We start from the raw sequence: 18,094 nt of genomic DNA, 5'->3' as shown, positions 1-18,094 counted from the left end.
ATGTAATAATGTAACTCACGTGAGCAGAGCCGAGCTATAAAAATAAATATAGTTATTATTGTTTATTATGACCGGTACAAAAGTAGTCAATAAACTTTACATTTAATAAGGTAAATAGTTGTGTGTGAACATATGATTGTGTCGTAAGGGTTGTTGCTCCGTTGCGATAAAAACTCATTCTATTTTTGAATTTCCCTGACCAGACAGTTGGTTATTTATGTGTTATTTATTTCCTTATAGTCCTACAAACATATCTGACCCGGTGAGAGGTGCTGTTATCACGGTTAGCTCTAGCAAAAAATATGTAAAAACCACTATGAAAATTGATATAAAAAACATAACAAGACAGCTACTACGACAAGAATCTTGGAACACTTTTATAAAAATTGCTAGTGTCATATATTCCAGTAGGGTCCTTGTCTGTCTGTTTTCTTAACGAACTGCAAAAGTGTTGTCGATTCTAAATAGTCTTTCTACTTCTATCGTTAACCTATGAGCTTAGTTGGTACGGTTAAAACATCAATAAAATTAGAAAGGGCCGATATGTAGGTTAATAATGTGAATTAAAATTTATAACCTATCTCTCCCCAAAATACTTAATTCGATATACATAGTTTAGCTCTACTTTCAATTAATAATTACTATTTTTACGTGTGAGGATTTAGGCTAGTTTTCTTATAACTTACCTACTTGTTATCTAGGAGGTCGTTGACCTTTAGACGTCATAGTATATCACCTCAATGTTACGTAGTGCATTCGAATTCATGATGCAATAACTTTTCAATCAATTCATAGATCATGGATATTCCAACTATGTTATACGATGAAAATTTTATATTGCTAAATTATAGAAGAACGATTTCGATAAAAAAAAGTCTTCGCATTTTCAAAGCATTTCCTAATGGAATTGAAAAATTTAAACAAACCCAAAAATGTTTCTACTTTTAAATACTAATTATAAAATGTAATATACAATACTTATTATTGATTGTTATTAACATATTCCGTGAACACAAATTCAAATCCAAAGAAAGCTTCTATCCTGGTATGTCTTGACAATGATAGTTATGACTAATGATAGTGCAAAATAAAAAGAATATTTAGAACAATTTACCTTTATCCCTACGTGAATAATTGTAAATGAAACAGTACAAATTTGTAAAGAGTGGAGGGTTCGACGACCACATTTCGTTGCGTCAGCTGATTTGAAGCCAAAACTAAAATTAAACCGCGAAGGAACTCTGTAAACATCGTTATTAAATGCACGAGTCGAAATAAAACTTTATATACTAATACTAATATATAGGTGTAACTAATCGAGCTGTAATTACCTAGACATCAGAGATCACAAATCAAGTTGTTTCCTTGATACATAGAGTGTTAACATACAACCTTATGAACGTCACATAAAGTAAAATTTCTGTTAAACATATTACTTACTAGCTGACTTCGTCCGCGAAAAATTAAAAAAATATCTTGTAAATAGCCTATGTGTTCTTCCAGACTATGATCTACATCTATAACAAATTTCATCGAGATCCGTTTAGCAGTTCTGGAGATACCTTCTAATAAACATTTATCCATTCATCCATCCAAACATTCGCATTTATAATACTAGTAACATTGCGATTTTCGTAATGACGCCTGGATTGTTTATTGCGATGGTTATTTAAATATTATAAGATAATTATCGGTAATATATAGCTACTTATAAATATTTTCTTCGATGACCGCCATCCGCCATTGAATGTCCATATTGATTTCGTTACTAGTAAGACTTTAGTGAATTATGTTGAATTAACTTAGAACTGCACCACAAACAAGACTTTTAATAATTATCGCAAACATTATTCAATTAAAAAAACAACAATGTAAAAAATCAATTAATATAACAACAGTTCATTTAGCACACGTTTAAAAACGAACTTCCGTTCATCAACTGAATTCTAAGAAAAGCGTCGAAAAGTATTGCCAGCTGAAAATAATAATAAAAAAATAAAAGACAATTGTGAAATATAAACTATTTCTGGATTCAGAATTTGAATTTCGAACTCTAAAACATTAGAATTCTAAATTCGTTCTGAAACATATGGCTATCAGCAATTCTAAAACTCGATAACACATGAAAAAATTTTCCATTGGCATCTTAATAATTGTTGTTTGATATAAAACCTTTTTGCAATTAAATAGAAACTGTGATAGAAGTTGTGCGATAGTCAAGAAACGGCTGCGCGGCAAACGTTAGTTCGGACAAGCGCGGTCGTTCACCCGTATCCTACAGGCCGTTAGATTAAAATTCAAATTCGGAACTAGAGCCTTGGATTTGGCCAGGGTTTGATGAACTCATGACGTTTGTGGGTGTGTAAATTTGGAGACGCGTATTGAATGTTTATTATCAAAACACATAATTAATTTAACGGCTAAGTTTTATGTAAGTAAGCATCAGCTTACTTAATATTTATTAAATATTAATTTATTGTGTAATATAATGAAATGTCAATTAGGCACTAAAAAGATCTTTTAAATGTTTCATATTCTGATAAGAATTATATTAGATGATATTTTTTCTTAACAGATTTATTAATAAAAAAATCGATTTTTAAATTTGCGTTCTTATTATAATCAAACATACCAATTTGAAATTTATATTAAGAACAATATATTTCACCTTATACGGATCGTATACACTACCTTATTGATTCACAAGTCCGTTGAAATATCATTCAGAGTGAGGTATGAAATAACTCAGACGCAGTGCCGTCCAATGACCCCTCAGCCGCGGCAACCTTGGGTACCGCATGTTACGCAATTACCCATCGCACCGAATTTGAATCGCGGTACGCGCGTGACGTCACGCGGGTGTGATATCCCAACGATTCAAGATCGGTACAACATTCGAACGGGCCCCAGAGGGTCGGTGACCGGTGACGTCACAAACAGCTGACCGAGTGCAACGGGGCGGTGAATGTCTCCTTCCCGCTCTACAATCGATGGACAAGTCCTATTATATAAGGTTGTCTTATCTATAGTAATCTTAACAGGCTCAACTTTTTTAATCATTCTCGTTATGGTATCAGATTCAATCCCGTGAGTGGTCATTAATTAAAAATAATTATTGCATAAACATCATGTCATTTTGTCAGTTAAATAATTATTTAGAAATAAACTGAAATATTTTATTTTAAAGATACATTTATAGTTGTGAGGTTGGTCTGTTCGTTTCTAAACAACATCTCGGAAGACTCATATATAAATGGCTAGCATAATGTAATTGATAATATATCATTGGCTTAGCCACTGAGTTATGGGCTCGCCCTTTATTCGTTACATGATTTAAGAGCATTTAACATTGTAAATATGATATCTGCTACTATACAAACGCAATATCTATAGTTACCATAGAGATCATCACAAGTGAAATAAAACAGATTTTCATTGTAATTTCTATCTGCATGGTCTTATCCCACTCGCGTAAAGTTGGAACACGAGGTTATAAACCTTAATGTTTTGCCTTATTTGTGGAATAAATTAGATATTTATCTTTAGTTAAATAAAAAAATCTAAACTATTATTTATAATAAACTGTAATTATAGCTAAATATATATATCGACGCTGGAAAGCGTAAACGCTGTAACCCCGAAAGTATGAACTTTACAGGAGAGCCAAAAAATCATAACTCGTGAGCTGATACGCCTACAAGCATGCGGTATTTAGCAATGTTGTGTAGTTTGTGCTAACCTATAATAAAATCATTATCGTTTGTTAATGGTTGACATTGGAAATGCATATTTATTTTTAATCTGTGGGGCATGCTATTTTCTCATTACAGCAATAAGTCGAAACTAAATAACAAGCGCTAACTCGCTAATAATTTTTATAATATTAAGTATTTTTATGAGTTAAATACTGTTATTATAAGGATGTCAGATTTGATCGTTTGTTTGTATTGAATAGGCTCTGAAACTACTGAACCTACTTGAAAAATTCTTTCACCGTTGGAATGTTACACTATCCCGGGGTGACATAATCCGTATTTATTATTAGATTTTTTTTTAATTTCTCGCGTAAGAAGTCGCGTGTAACTGTACCTAAGGAATTAATATAAAAAAATATAATTATAGATAATAAATAGATTTCTGGAACATTCATAAATTGTTCAGTTGGCAACTTATGTTCGTTGCCAAACTGCTGACAATGTAATTTCGCCACTGGCAACCCGCAGTCGTCAAAACAAACGCTATTGTTACGTAACTGAGGTTTTGAATCCATTGTTTTAAATCTTTTGAAATGGGATGGCTGCCTAATTAGTTACACTTTTTAATTCATTGTTCAATCTATCCATGTTCCCATTGAAAGCTCAACTATAATTAGAATTGTTTAATTCAAACGATGAACATTTTTATTGTTGTAGAAAACGGAATCAAATATCCGTTAATTGCAAGAGATACAACATAAAGAAGGTACAAATACTGAAGATTACATTACATTTACATTACATCAATATAAAGGATAAATTTATCCATGTAAAGGTAATACGAAAACTTGTATAAACTTACTAATACATAATGCAGTAACTTTCGTAGTTATTGACAGATACTGTAAAAAAACAATTGAAATACGGTTGAGAAATTAGAGCGTTTAATCGTTCTTTAATACTTAATACCAGTACCTAAAAATATTGTGGTACTAAATATTTTTATAATATTTACTAATATTTAAGATTCAGTGACGTTGGAGTAAATAAGCAATGATTTGATGTCACACGTGTTGGTGTCATTAGACTGTTTATTGCATACACTATTAAGCTCTGATCGCATCTTAATGGACGGCTAATACGATACAAGTATATAGATAATTTATCTATTAAATATCAATTTCTGTTTATGTATATTTTCAATATTAAATCTTTTACAGGGGATTATAATTGTTAACTCGTATTACACTGGCGAAGTACCCGTGAGAAAATAGTTAATTATATAATTATTTTAAAGGTACCTAATCAAAGGGCTCATTTATTATTGGATGAATTTATCTACAGTGGAAATATGCAGTTATATCTAAATTAAAATAAACAAAACCAACAAACTCTCCAAAAGACAAACGGTATAGTCAATCTTACTTATATTATAAATTCGTATGTTTAAATGGATGGATGGGTGGATGTTTGTTTGAAGGTATCTCCGGAACGGCTAAACAGATCTTGATGAAATTTGGCACAGATGTAGAACATAGTCTGGAAGTACACAATAGCTACTTTTTAAGTTTTTTAAATTCCGCACAGACGGAGTCGCGCGCTACATCTAGTACAAGATAAACGGAGTCTTTCAGGTTGTTTTTCAAAGTATTTTTTGATATTAAAAGAAGTGATAGGTATAACTTAGTAGAAAAAGATTAGAAGTTATTTTGGTCTCATCTTTTTAATATTTAACATCTTGTGTAAATTTATTTTGGATAATATTTAAATAAAAACTTTTTGGACAGGATTAAGATCAAGACACAAACATTCCGAGACCAAATGCTGCTTGCACAGCTACTTTGTTCAAGCACACACTCAAAAGGTTTGGAAAGAACAATTACTAAGTACCACGTGTTATCTAGTAGTACAACCAAACAGGGAATTTCAACTCTATATCTTTAAAAACAAAGTACATTATTAAATAAATGTCTAGTTATGTTACATACTGAAAACAACACCATAGAAACCTAGTGTGATTAATAACGGCTCTTATTTCACATACGATTGCAATTGTAAATTACTTTCGCAATAATAAGTACGAAATGCTTACATATATTTTTTAACCATCTGTCAAAAATCAACAATCTAATTAGAGTTTTATTCAACTGTGATATGATTTAAAATGCCTTGCTCAACATTTACAAACACTTGAACGAAAAGGACGCACACATGTAAAGACAGTCATCGGCCGCGCTCCGACCTTGCCTTAAGGTCAACGACCTGACAACCAAAATGACATACAAATGTAATTTTTTAATTATTTAATAATTACACGTGTAATAATTTATGAAAGCAAATATTTAATTTCTATAATTTGCTGTAAAAAAAATAACAGGATCATCTTATTGTATATACGGAAATAAAACCTCAACACTGAACATTAATTAAATGAAATGAAAAGATGTATTAGTAAAATTGAATATTTGTTAGCACTTGATTACAATGCATTTACAGTAATTCTTCCAATATCTGTAAATGTTACTTCATGATCTAATGTCAAAAGTAAAAAAATCTAAAGGTAAATTAGTGCTGTGCAAGACTAAAAGTTGTTCGTTACGTCTTTTCGAATAATTGACTAAAATAAAAATGTTACACCGTTATTATAGTAAGTAAAACGTTAGAAATATAAGCTAAATCCTGATTTCCTAAGGTTAAAAGGGTAAGAGTAAGGTTATATTAGGTTATAAAGTGAGGTGAGAACCAAGGTGATTTATGTTTAAAAAAATTATAAAAAAACTAAACCACTGCTTCATTTTGTTTGTAAAATAAAAAACCTAAGTTTAAAAAAATGCGTTTATTTTACAAAATAATTCCTGTTTTTTTTTTGTATTAATAAATATTTTTTGTTTGTTGCAGCTCAAATCGAGATCATACCATGCAAGGTATGCGGAGACAAGTCGTCGGGGGTGCACTATGGCGTCATCACTTGCGAAGGATGCAAGGGCTTCTTCAGAAGATCCCAGAGCACAGGTCGGCTTCTTACAATAAGCTTTTTATTTATTTTTATTTCAATTCACTTTTTAATATCCAGCCAGGATTTTTTTATTCTCTAAAAACCTTTTTATATTATTTTAAATTGTTATTCTTAATTTAAATTTGACGGTTCGCTTTACATTTTTTAAATTATCAAAGTTACTTAATTGTACTAAAACTTTTTTATATCTATTTCTTCAAAAACAATGAGAGGGATAATAATGTCTTTATAGTTGTTTCGGCAGTGGAAATTCACGGTTAATATACAATTCAGAGATGATCAAAAATGCTAAAGATTAAAAATAAAATTAGAGTAAATGAGTTTCTTTATGAAATATCATAAATATCCATTTTAAATACCTACAGCTTTAGTTTGCAATGAAAAATTAAAATTAAAAAATTTATACTTACTACTCACTACTTACTACTTCTAAAATATCGAGTTTAGTTTAAAATAAATAAGGTCGAGATATATTCATTTTAGTTTGTTCATATAAAATAATTATGTTATCTGCGATTCCTCTGGTATTGCAGATGTCCATGGGCGTCGATGAAAACACCTTGGTGTTCCCGCTGCTCGTTTGCCCCCTTCTCTTATATAAAAAAAATAATATATATTCCTCGTTATTATTATCTAATAATTATAATAAATACTTTTGTTTACAACATTCTCAATGAAAGTTATAATATATCTTACTTAAACTAACTTGTAATTCGCTCGTATCTTAAATCGTGTTTGACTTATATTTATTGCTTTGGCGATAATCTTTCTTCCTGAGACCTTATCTCTTCGTCCGTTAGTTGTTGGTATTGTGAGGTCTTACTTATTTTATCTATATTATTGTTCTTTGTTGCAACATTTACTAACAATTGTATAAAGTATTTTTATATTTATATTTTTTATGGACTTCTAACTATCTCGCCTATGTTGAGCTGTATCATTTAAAGTGAATCAAAATGATTTTAATCTGTTTCACATTTTCTTAGTAATAATAACTTTTATAATTTGTTTAATTTTAATAAATCCGAGGCAGGCCTAAGACAGACTAAAATGGTTTTAAATGGTAAATGATAGTTGGTTTGATAAATCGCTTATTTAATTAATTTGTAATAGAAATATATTTGTATTTGTTTATTAACACAGTGCCTTCTTTCAGTGGTGAATTATCAGTGCCCGCGCAACAAGGCCTGCGTGGTCGACCGCGTGAACCGTAACCGCTGCCAATACTGCCGCCTGCAGAAGTGCCTCAAGCTCGGCATGAGTCGCGATGGTATGTATACTTTTAAATTTAGTCGTGTTATAACAACTACGGTTATAGTGGGAAGTAATGGCAATCAGCACAATCAATTATGTTAGGAAGATAATACTATCAAAGATGTAGGTGCTTTCATATTATTATGTTACTCTAGGGTTCTTCGAAAAATTAGAGTACCCTTTACTTTGAGAGTTATAGCCGTTGATGACGTTTGGAAACCCATTACTTTTTTTTATCTATTTTTGAAAGTCCTCTTGATATTTTAGTATGTAGGTATACACGTCACTCGTCGTCTCCAAAGTAATTTAATTTAATTTACGTGCAATGTATCTCGTACAAATTTATAATTATACAAAATATATTATTACCTATGAATTTTGTTAGATATTGTCTTCAAGAGTGCTCTTGTTCTATTATTTATATCTATAGTTGCAAATTATATGAGTTAAAGAGTTGGATACTTACGGCTGGTTAGTAACATGAAAATAATTTGCGTAAATGTCGCTTGTATTCCAATCGTTTATGGTTTAGATCGGAAATAGTTAGATTGTGATATAAAATTACGTAAACACGTGGTATGAGGAAGCAAGCGCGGGGTCAGCGACACCTTATCAAAGCTTGATAACGCAATGTTGTTCTTATACAATCAGGTCCGCTGTGGTCCAAGTGATAAAATACACGCGGGAAATTATTACGTCGACTTATGTTGTGTTTCTCCGTTCTTGTGATTGGACCAACTCTTTATATTGACCGTTTTATCAATGTGGGTTATATATTTTTTTGTTTAGACGATTGCTTCGTTAGTCATGCGAGTGTATCGAATTCCTGATATACAATGATATTTTAAAGATGTTTATAAATATTGTAACTTTAATTTTTATGAGGAGGTTTAATACTTCGCCTGTTATTTTGCGTTTGATTTAATAAATGTCAATTTTAAGGCAATGTTTTCGTAAGCAATTAGAAGAGAAAAAAAATGTGCAAGATAAACTGAATTTAAAAAGTATAAACTGCATGTAAAGAACTGACCGCCAAGTGTCTGTAGCATACGTTATAAATTTAAATTAAAATAAACTTATACCGATACAAGTTTTATTAATGGGAAGACATATAAAGGGAGGAACTTCTTACATATATCTTATGGCCATATAGTTTGTATTACAAAACAAATGTTAATCGATAAATGTCAGATGCTTACATCGTGGTGGGCGCGCCTCGCCTATATTGTTGGGACTGAAGTCTCGCATAGCGCGCCGCCGCCCGACCGTACGCGCGTTGCGCAACTCTATGTAATGCTAGTGATGTCAAGATGCTATCGATATCGAAAATAGCAGATTTATTATTGACAATTTTATGCCGAAAATTCCAATCATAAAGGAACTATGTGCAACGTTATGTAATATCTAATACCTAACTGTTGTAATAAATAAAGTAAATAATATCTTCTAATAAAATACTTTAGTTTCACTATTAGAGGTTGAACAAAAGTGAATAAGTATTGATAGATTCGATTAACGTAGTATTGCTCAGTATTGCTTAAGTACGAAAATTGTACTAAGAACTATTATGAGTTAATAGTACATATAGCCAAGATTTAATTGCTTTGGAATTCATAAGATACATCTATGAGAGTGTTGTATTTAGAATCAAGTCTTTCATATGTCCATACTTTTAAGTTGTAAATGAAATAATTATTTAGTTAGATGAGTTAGTAATATATGCGATTTCCTGTGTTAAAAACATAAAAATTTATCGACTTCGGTGCTTTAATTGGGTTCTTTAAATAAAATATAGATTGATATCGATATACTATAGCCATCACTAGTAATTGTGCAATAGTGCAGGCGTGAAGCGTAACATAATATACGTTTTTGTTGGCAACTGACAGACACGAATGCTATATCAAGTCATTATGTAACTAACTAGATCGAACCTGAAAATGTAAGAAAAAACTAACATTATGACCCAATTTTAGTAACTGTGGAATGCTGCGGATTCCTTCACGAATATGGAGATACGTAATCGTTTAATGTTGATAATTTTCGTTTAGAGACTTTTTTTAATTGTCTCTTACTAAGTTTATACTCTTTATACATATGTCTACCATTTACTTATTTTTTAATTTATAAATTATTCGATAACTTCAGGCGAGTAGCTTATTAAAATCACACTATAATTTATATTATAAATTTGTTTTTAATTTTATGATTTAAATATAAAAAAAGTTAGTACATATTTATACGAGTTATACATGATAACATATTTTGTTAAAAGTGTCGACGTAACCTAAAAATTTTCGAGGCGTAAATTATGTTCAAAGTTCTCAGAGGCCTTAGTTCACGAAAACAGCCGACTCATTGTCTAGACGTTAATGTTTTTCACAAAATATCGCCTTTGTACGAAAACCCATTAACTAGGACGTTAAACTGGAGGTTACTGTTCCAAAATGCGTACTAATAATAACCACTCGTCGCGACCTCTTCTTTCAAACGATATACAAAGAAAAAGAGTTCCGCATTAACTGGCAAATACTGTGGGTCATCGAACTTTTCGTCAAAGAAGACTTTTCATAGGCAAATAGAACCGAAAATTATACTCACACAAAAACAAAATGACAGCGACGCATTAGTCGGCTAAATAAAATGAATTAGTTAAACCGAATATAAAATCTTGAAGTATTAAACGTTTTAATTTAGTCGAGTTACCGGCCAACGGGATCGAGCCGAGTTACGTAGTAAGGCTATACGTCACATATACGTAGTACGTATACATACATACGTCAGAGTTACCAGAGTTCGTTGTTCCACTAGGCAGTGTGCCAACGGCCGCCGTGTCCCGCGCGCACACACGCGAACCTCGTACGTGTTCTCACGCACACTACAACGTCTCGCCTGTGCCGTACAATGCACACATTCGCAACCCGTTACAACATCGACGCTTTTCGCACACATCATCCATTGCGCGTGTTTGCGTGAGGTATTGAGTAACAGTATGCTAGGTGTCATTGAGGGCGCAATGCATTGTGAAGATTACTTTACCGATTTTTACGTGGTGTGTTTTTTCGACGTGTGAATTTGCAGAAGCTATGAGAACGGCAAGAAAAATTGATTCCCTTGTTACATCAAACATACGCGATCTCAGCGCTATCTAGCGACGAATAGCGTAATTAAGATTTTTTTATTTTCAACTTTAGGAATAAATTATTGAAAATTCTTTTCTTTCCAGCTGTGAAATTCGGTCGCATGTCAAAGAAACAACGTGAGAAAGTAGAGGACGAGGTTCGGTTCCATCGTGCACAGATGCGCGCGCAGACCGATGCCGCGCCCGACTCAGTGTACGACGCCCAGCAGCAAACCCCCAGCTCCAGCGATCAATTCCACGGTCATTACAACGGGTATGTCATATAATTTTATATTAATTTATATTTAAATAAAATATGTATTTCATTGAAGTTCATACATTTCGTTTTTATATTTCGCATAGTATTTTCTAATTTTACGTGTAATAATAACCAAAATACGTTACTATAATTGTCGATATGTTAAAAATTGATATAAGCAGTTGTTTATATCAATTTTTAACATATATAAGTTTATTTTAATTAAATTAAAAAAAAATAAGGGAACTCTGTCTTTCAAAGTATAGTAATATTACGAGATCTGATCTTAACATTTTCTCATTGATAGCCATTTAATTATTATAACATACATTTCTTTCTTCTATAAAAATGCAAGTTTAAATTAGTTCTTAGAGAAGTTTTGCAAAAAGTGAATAAGTGATTATAAATATGGGTTCCGCAAGAAGTGATGGCATACAAGTGGAACAATGCCGTCTTTTTCTACTTGCAGAGCAAAATCTATACTGTTTCTTTATCAGCGAACATTGCATTTTTCATCTTCCGCTTGCGTACCGTTATATCACCTTCAATGCGGAGGGTTTCTCCGTCTACATGGAAGGCCCTTACCGTTGCTAGTCCGTAATTCGCTATAGACATTCGTGTCAGCGGTGCATCAGACATCATTACGGGAACGGTATAAGCGCGTGACATTGAATGACGCCTAGCGGTAAATGTAAATAGCGCCACCTAGTATCGAATAGCGGTATCTCAATGGTTACGGTAACTGCCGATAGATTGCGGTGTCGTCGGCTGTAGTTATTTCAATTGTGGCGTATTAAATTTATTGATTTTAATTGACAGGTGTTTGTATTCAATGGTAATATGAAGAGATTTAATTTGTATAATGCGCGCACTATCAACGGTTTCCATCCCTTTTACTGTGTAGTTGTGTCTATTATATCGAAACGTAATTTTTTAAACCTAAATAAGTAAGATTCACGTCATTCTTTCAAGTAAAAAAAACATTTTAAAATAAAAAGTTCTACGTATTTACTTTATCTATGAAATACACATCGAATGAATAAAATGTCTAATAATAGATTAATTTCATTGCAATGTCGAAAAACTGTTGTCCAGATCAAATAACCTTCGAATTAGGGATATCAAAGAAATCTTTAATTGTTTCTTATCACACAATTGTATACTTCCAGCTATCCTGGCTACAGTTCACCGTTGTCGTCATACGGATACAGCGGCGCGGGGCCGGCACTCACCTCCAATATGAATATACCGCCGCAGCAGCAACAGCCGCAGCCCTACGACGTATCGGCTGACTACGTCGACTCCACCACCACGTACGAACCCAAACAGACTGGCGGATTCTTGGATACAGACTTCATTGGGGGACATGGTAAGTTGGAATTTGATACTTATTTAAAAATAAATCATCCTGTATATCTTAACTTGAGACGTAAATTATACATGTCATTCTTAGAGTTAATTTAGAAATAATATCTTTGTTACACTATAAAATATTGCAATTTATTTCGTTAAAATTATGTTGGTAGTCTTATGACCGATGAAATATTCCGCTAGAGCCTAATGTTTTTGATATTTCGTTCGAAATCACAAATATTTGGTAAAGTAGAAATATTTAATAGAATAAATGTTTATTAAACATTGTCAATAGACGAACAACAAAAAAGTTCGACAATCGTTCGACCGAGCGGCTCGACATCGACCACAACTGTCACCACTCCGACCACGTCTATGCGACAGACCACAATGAACGATATGAATCGAACTCGGATACAGCAGGACTTTGATCGATACGAGCAAGAACGAATCCAGTCACCTGTATCCATATCGTCAGGAGTGATCAACATAAAGCAGGAAATTAAACCCGAAACATCAATGGGCGTTGATAATCTAGTTGCGAGCTATGTTGATTCAACGACTTTTCTACACAGTCCTTCAAATATAAGACATAGTCCTATGGACATACAAAACACTGTTCTCGTTAGTGGTCAGAGTTCAGTTTCTTTAACCAGTGAGGAACTAAGTCCGGACGATTTAACGTCCAGTAGTGGCCACGGACGGCTAATGGATCCGTTGAACATGAATATGTCTGGAATGGGTATGGTGAATCCAAATGCAGTGACGAACCGACGACATCCAGGGTCGAGTCAGAGTGGATCGAGTGGAGACGATTTGCCTTGTAAGTGGTAGTTGGATGTCGCTTGGATTTTAAATTTTTTGTTTCGATTCTGTTGTTGTTCGTTGTTATTCTTTTGTTTAGTTTATTTTTTGTCGGCTAGTTTCATATTTTGTTTATACGCAATTTTAAATAAATTAAATATTGAATAAATTAAAATGTTTAATGCAGTATTGTAAAACACAAGCACAAATGTATTGTTAATGTATTGTTTAAACTTTAAATTGGTTTTGAAATTGAACTTGGCTCTTGTTTAAACTAACATAACACTGCCTATAAGCCTGAAACAGAAAAATGTATAAAAGTATTGGAACCAAGTTCAGGTAACATTAGTCATTCCCAACTTTTGACCTTCAGTTGTCATTTAAGAAAGGGAAGTATTAAAGTACTTTGAATTTAGAAATCGAAACCTTTAGTATGATACAAAAATACCTTAGGATTTTGGTATTCTTCCATAATACGTCTTGACTTTGGTTGAACAATTAACACGGGTATTGGTACAAAGGGTGTTGTGAGACAGCACGCGAACAAGCAAGCTGCAATTATAATTAACTTATATTAATCGTACAAAGATCAGTTCAAACTGTAGTGTATTCTTTGGTGATGAAGTTAAAAAATCTGAAGAAGTAATCTCTTAGTAAAGTACTCACGCCAGCAAGTCAGTAGGCAAGTCGTCAGGACAACGGCAGATAGTGGATCTAGAGCCATATTAGTTTGTTAGTTTCTCTCATTAATTTATATTTATTGTATCCATGGATTATCTAATCATCTTTGGCACTTTTAACTGTCAATGTCAGCGTAGTTTATTTTTTAATATTTTTAGGCGTAGATTATACCTTTTTACTGTTATTACCGCTATCTTTTATTTTATTTGCAGAGTAGTGTTTTTAATTTTATATTTAATTTTTATAATTAGTTTTATTATAAATGTTTATATTTTTAAGATACGTATTATATTTTGTACTACAAACAAAACCGGTTATAATGACATTGATTTTGCATTCTTAATAATATCTGATATTGCATTGTTTATAAGATACAGGGTGTTCAGTCGGGGGATACCTTTTGGTCGCTACGTAGTGCTATCAATATGTCGTATGATCGGTTTTCATTGTATTTAATTAGTAAGAAAAAAAGATTATTGTTTATTACTAAAATTCCTTTCCTTGTTACGTGAATGTACCCTTTGTTTAAAATTTTGATCCTAATATTACTTTTGTTTGCAGCTGAGGGCGACATCAGCAAGGTGCTAGTGAAGAGTCTGGCCGAGGCGCACGCTAACACAAATCCAAAACTCGAGTACATACACGAGATGTTCCGGAAACCACCAGACGTCTCCAAGTAAGTAACAAAGCTAACTGCAAAACCAAGATAACTGTGTGTCTGTATTAAGTGAAATTCCTTATCTTTGTCCATTGAAATGATTCAAGGCAGTTCTTCTAATTCCTCTAGTGTTGCCAATGTGTATGAGCGTCAATGATCACCTCGGTTTTCTGCAGCTCATTTTCCCTCTTATCTTTATTAAAAATAAAAAATATATTTAATTAAATCTTTGTTTTCCGCAGGCTTTTATTCTACAATTCGATGACGTACGAGGAGATGTGGCTGGACTGTGCGGACAAACTGACCGGAATGATACAGAACATCATTGAGTTCGCCAAACTCATACCCGGATTCATGAAGCTCACGCAGGACGATCAGATATTACTGCTCAAGTCTGGTATGATTCATTGATTAATAATTTATGATTATGTAATCTCATTGTGTGAATGAAATAAATAGAGAAATATCCTTATTTCCCATAAATCACATAACATAGTATATCATTGGAGAATGTAAAGAAAGTTGCGTATTTTAAAGACCATAGAAATTAACGTGACAAGATATGCTTTGGTGGTGTTAGGTCTCTCTCAGCTCGAAGCATCTTAGAAGCGAATTGAAAGATCAGATGGGCTAAAAATCGTATATTTTGATACCTAAAAATCAAGAAGTACTAAGATCATGGAGTCAATGGCGGACGAACTTCTGTAGGTTATGATAGATTACGAAATCTCTTAAGGTTAACAAAAAACGCGGATTAACATCTCTTGATCGTTGTTCTTCTTTTACAGGCTCGTTTGAACTTGCCATAGTGCGTCTGTCGCGGCTGATCGACGTGAACCGCGAACAAGTGCTTTACGGAGATGTGGTGCTGCCCATACGGGAGTGCGTACACGCTCGGTGAGTTACTATGCATTCATTTGTATTTATAAAATATGTATTTATATTTGAATTTATACAAAATTTAAATAATAAAATATTGTTTACATCGTCCTCTATTTATTATATACAGCGTTTAACAATTTTGATAAATTACATAGTTTTTTTTTATTTAAAGAAACTTACGTTGTCAGCTCCATGTCTCCACGGAGGGTCTCGGAGCCTACCCAAGTTATGGATGACCTTTACCAGATAATCTTAGTCTTGTCACATATAATGGACAGCGATAACAATTTTTTGTTTTTGTCTCAGTGTTTCGGCAGTAAAAACTCATGGTGTATAACATAATATTTGCAGTGACCCTCGGGATATGGCGCTGGTTGTTGGCATCTTCGACGCGGCGAAGACAATCGCACGACTTAAACTGACTGAGACAGAACTAGCGCTGTACCAGAGCCTTGTGCTTCTCTGGCCAGGTGAGTATTGTATAACGAATGTTATTTTTATTAACATTATTTGTATTATTCAATATTTAATTATGTAAACTGCAAACATACCTTATTATAAAAAAAAAACCATCGCCAATCGTAATCGTCAATCGCCATCGTAACAATGGAACACAATAATTGAAAAAACTATTCTTGAAGGCCTTGCTTTTGAAACACTGTTGATGACTGATAATTTCATCAGACCTTTGTATAAGCCAGGAAATTATGCAAAGTAATGTGGAGAAGAAACAAAGTAAATAATCCCAATTATTGTTGTCATTTGAGGGGATATTTAAGGAAGTTCTTGTAATAGCATCGTAATATCAGTGTAAGGGTGAGAACTATTTAATAATAGATTATTATGTTTCCCAGAACGGCACGGTGTGCGCGGCAACCCTGAGATCCAGTGCCTATTCAACATGTCGATGGCGGCCATGCGGCATGAGATAGAGACTAACCACGCGCCGCTCAAGGGCGACGTCACCGTGCTCGACACGCTGCTTACTAAGATACCCACCTTCAGGTCAGTACCCTATTGACCGGTGAACATATACATACATTAGTAAATATATGATGTCTATATACAAGCTGAATCGCTTGGGAATGACATCTTTTGCATCGTTTCAACTTAAAAGCACCATTTGTCTGATCTCTATTATTAGTTCGAGTTACAAAACCATCACGGAGAAAACTAAATTGTTACAATATACCATTGCCTGTATCCAATGGAATATAGAGTGGTAACTAGACCTCAGTTTAAAATATAAATTATGTTTACAGAGAGCTCTCGCTGATGCACCTGGAGGCGCTCTGCCGCTTCAAGGCGGCGCATCCGCAGCACATGTTCCCGGCACTGTACAAGGAGCTGTTCTCTCTGGACAGCGTGCTCGACTACACACACGGTTAGGCGACAGGTGACTGGCTCGCGACATGTGACAGGATCACGACAGGCTCGCGACAGGTTCGATCTCATTTTTGCCTACGGATGCGGCGTTCAGACGGCAGTGAGGCAGCAGTGAGGCGGGCCCGGAATTCAACTTATCAAGACTCGACAGCTACGTTTCGTTTAGTCTCCCCCCCCTCCTTAGCCGGAACTGAAGACATCCGCACGTCGTTTGTTAACCTATTTATAATTGTATGTATGTACTTTGAGACTGTTATAATATAATATTTACGTATAGGTACGTACGTACAATATTAATATTTAAATGTTTATTTAATTCGATTCTAGGGACGAGCGAGTGTCTTCAGCTTACATTTACATTTATTATGAGAACGTATCGATTATTTATGGGTTTAAATGTTCGCGAGACTATGAGTAAAGTTACGGGAACGCGCGGAACATGAGAGTATGCCTTTTGTATTCTGCAATATGTAATATAACATAATAAGCTGTATTGTATTACACATTGTATAGACAGGGCGGAATATTATTATCGTAAAGTGTATCTAACTTTGAATGAAGAAATAATAATTATATATAAAGATATAATAAATAGAAATAGAGTTTTTATTAAGAAATAAATAAAAGTTATAAAGATGTAGACCAGATTTTGAAGATCACACAACAGTTTCTTATAAGCGAGACATTTAATTAATAGGTCTTTTTTAATTATTTTATTAGTTATTTTAAAAGAGAAATGTAACTTGTTATTTATTTCAAATGATTATTAATATTGATGTTTTTTTATTCTCCTTTCAGTTGTAGAATGTCGATTATGTTGTAACGTAGGCTTACATAATACTGCCTTATTTTGTATTTTTATTTTCTTAAGCTTGATTTAATGAATCAAATAAGTCGAACACATTAAATAAAGCAATGGAAAAACCTTTTCAAAAATATATAACGTAATTTAAATTAAATTAAGTTGCATCATAAGGTTTTGATG

General features: G+C 33.2%; 1 protein-coding gene across 6 annotated transcripts in view; it reads left to right on the top strand.

Annotated features, from left to right (window-relative positions):
- The window catches only part of LOC106715277 (probable nuclear hormone receptor HR3), a 99,876-nt gene extending 82,155 nt beyond the window's left edge, over window positions 1-17,721 (top strand). For 5 of the 6 annotated variants that reach the window (XM_014508531.2, XM_014508530.2, XM_014508529.2 and 2 more), the window contains 10 exons: window positions 6,594-6,707; window positions 7,868-7,981; window positions 11,192-11,360; window positions 12,515-12,714; window positions 14,745-14,859; window positions 15,084-15,238; window positions 15,630-15,738; window positions 16,075-16,193; window positions 16,578-16,728; window positions 16,986-17,689. In XM_014508531.2, the coding sequence (XP_014364017.1) occupies window positions 6,594-6,707; window positions 7,868-7,981; window positions 11,192-11,360; window positions 12,515-12,714; window positions 14,745-14,859; window positions 15,084-15,238; window positions 15,630-15,738; window positions 16,075-16,193; window positions 16,578-16,728; window positions 16,986-17,112 (1,373 nt within the window). In that variant the 3' untranslated portion in view covers window positions 17,113-17,689. Of the gene's footprint in view, window positions 1-6,593; window positions 6,708-7,867; window positions 7,982-11,191; window positions 11,361-12,514; window positions 12,715-12,993; window positions 13,522-14,744; window positions 14,860-15,083; window positions 15,239-15,629; window positions 15,739-16,074; window positions 16,194-16,577; window positions 16,729-16,985 lie in introns of all 6 variants that reach the window. The other variant, XM_014508532.2, reaches the window with a different exon arrangement.
- The last annotated feature ends 373 nt before the right edge of the window (window positions 17,722-18,094 follow it).

The sequence above is a fragment of the Papilio machaon genome, chromosome 19 (genome assembly GCF_912999745.1).
Source record: "Papilio machaon chromosome 19, ilPapMach1.1, whole genome shotgun sequence".
Classification (NCBI taxonomy): Eukaryota; Metazoa; Arthropoda; class Insecta; order Lepidoptera; family Papilionidae; genus Papilio; species Papilio machaon.
This window is presented reverse-complemented; position numbering and strand designations above follow the sequence as displayed.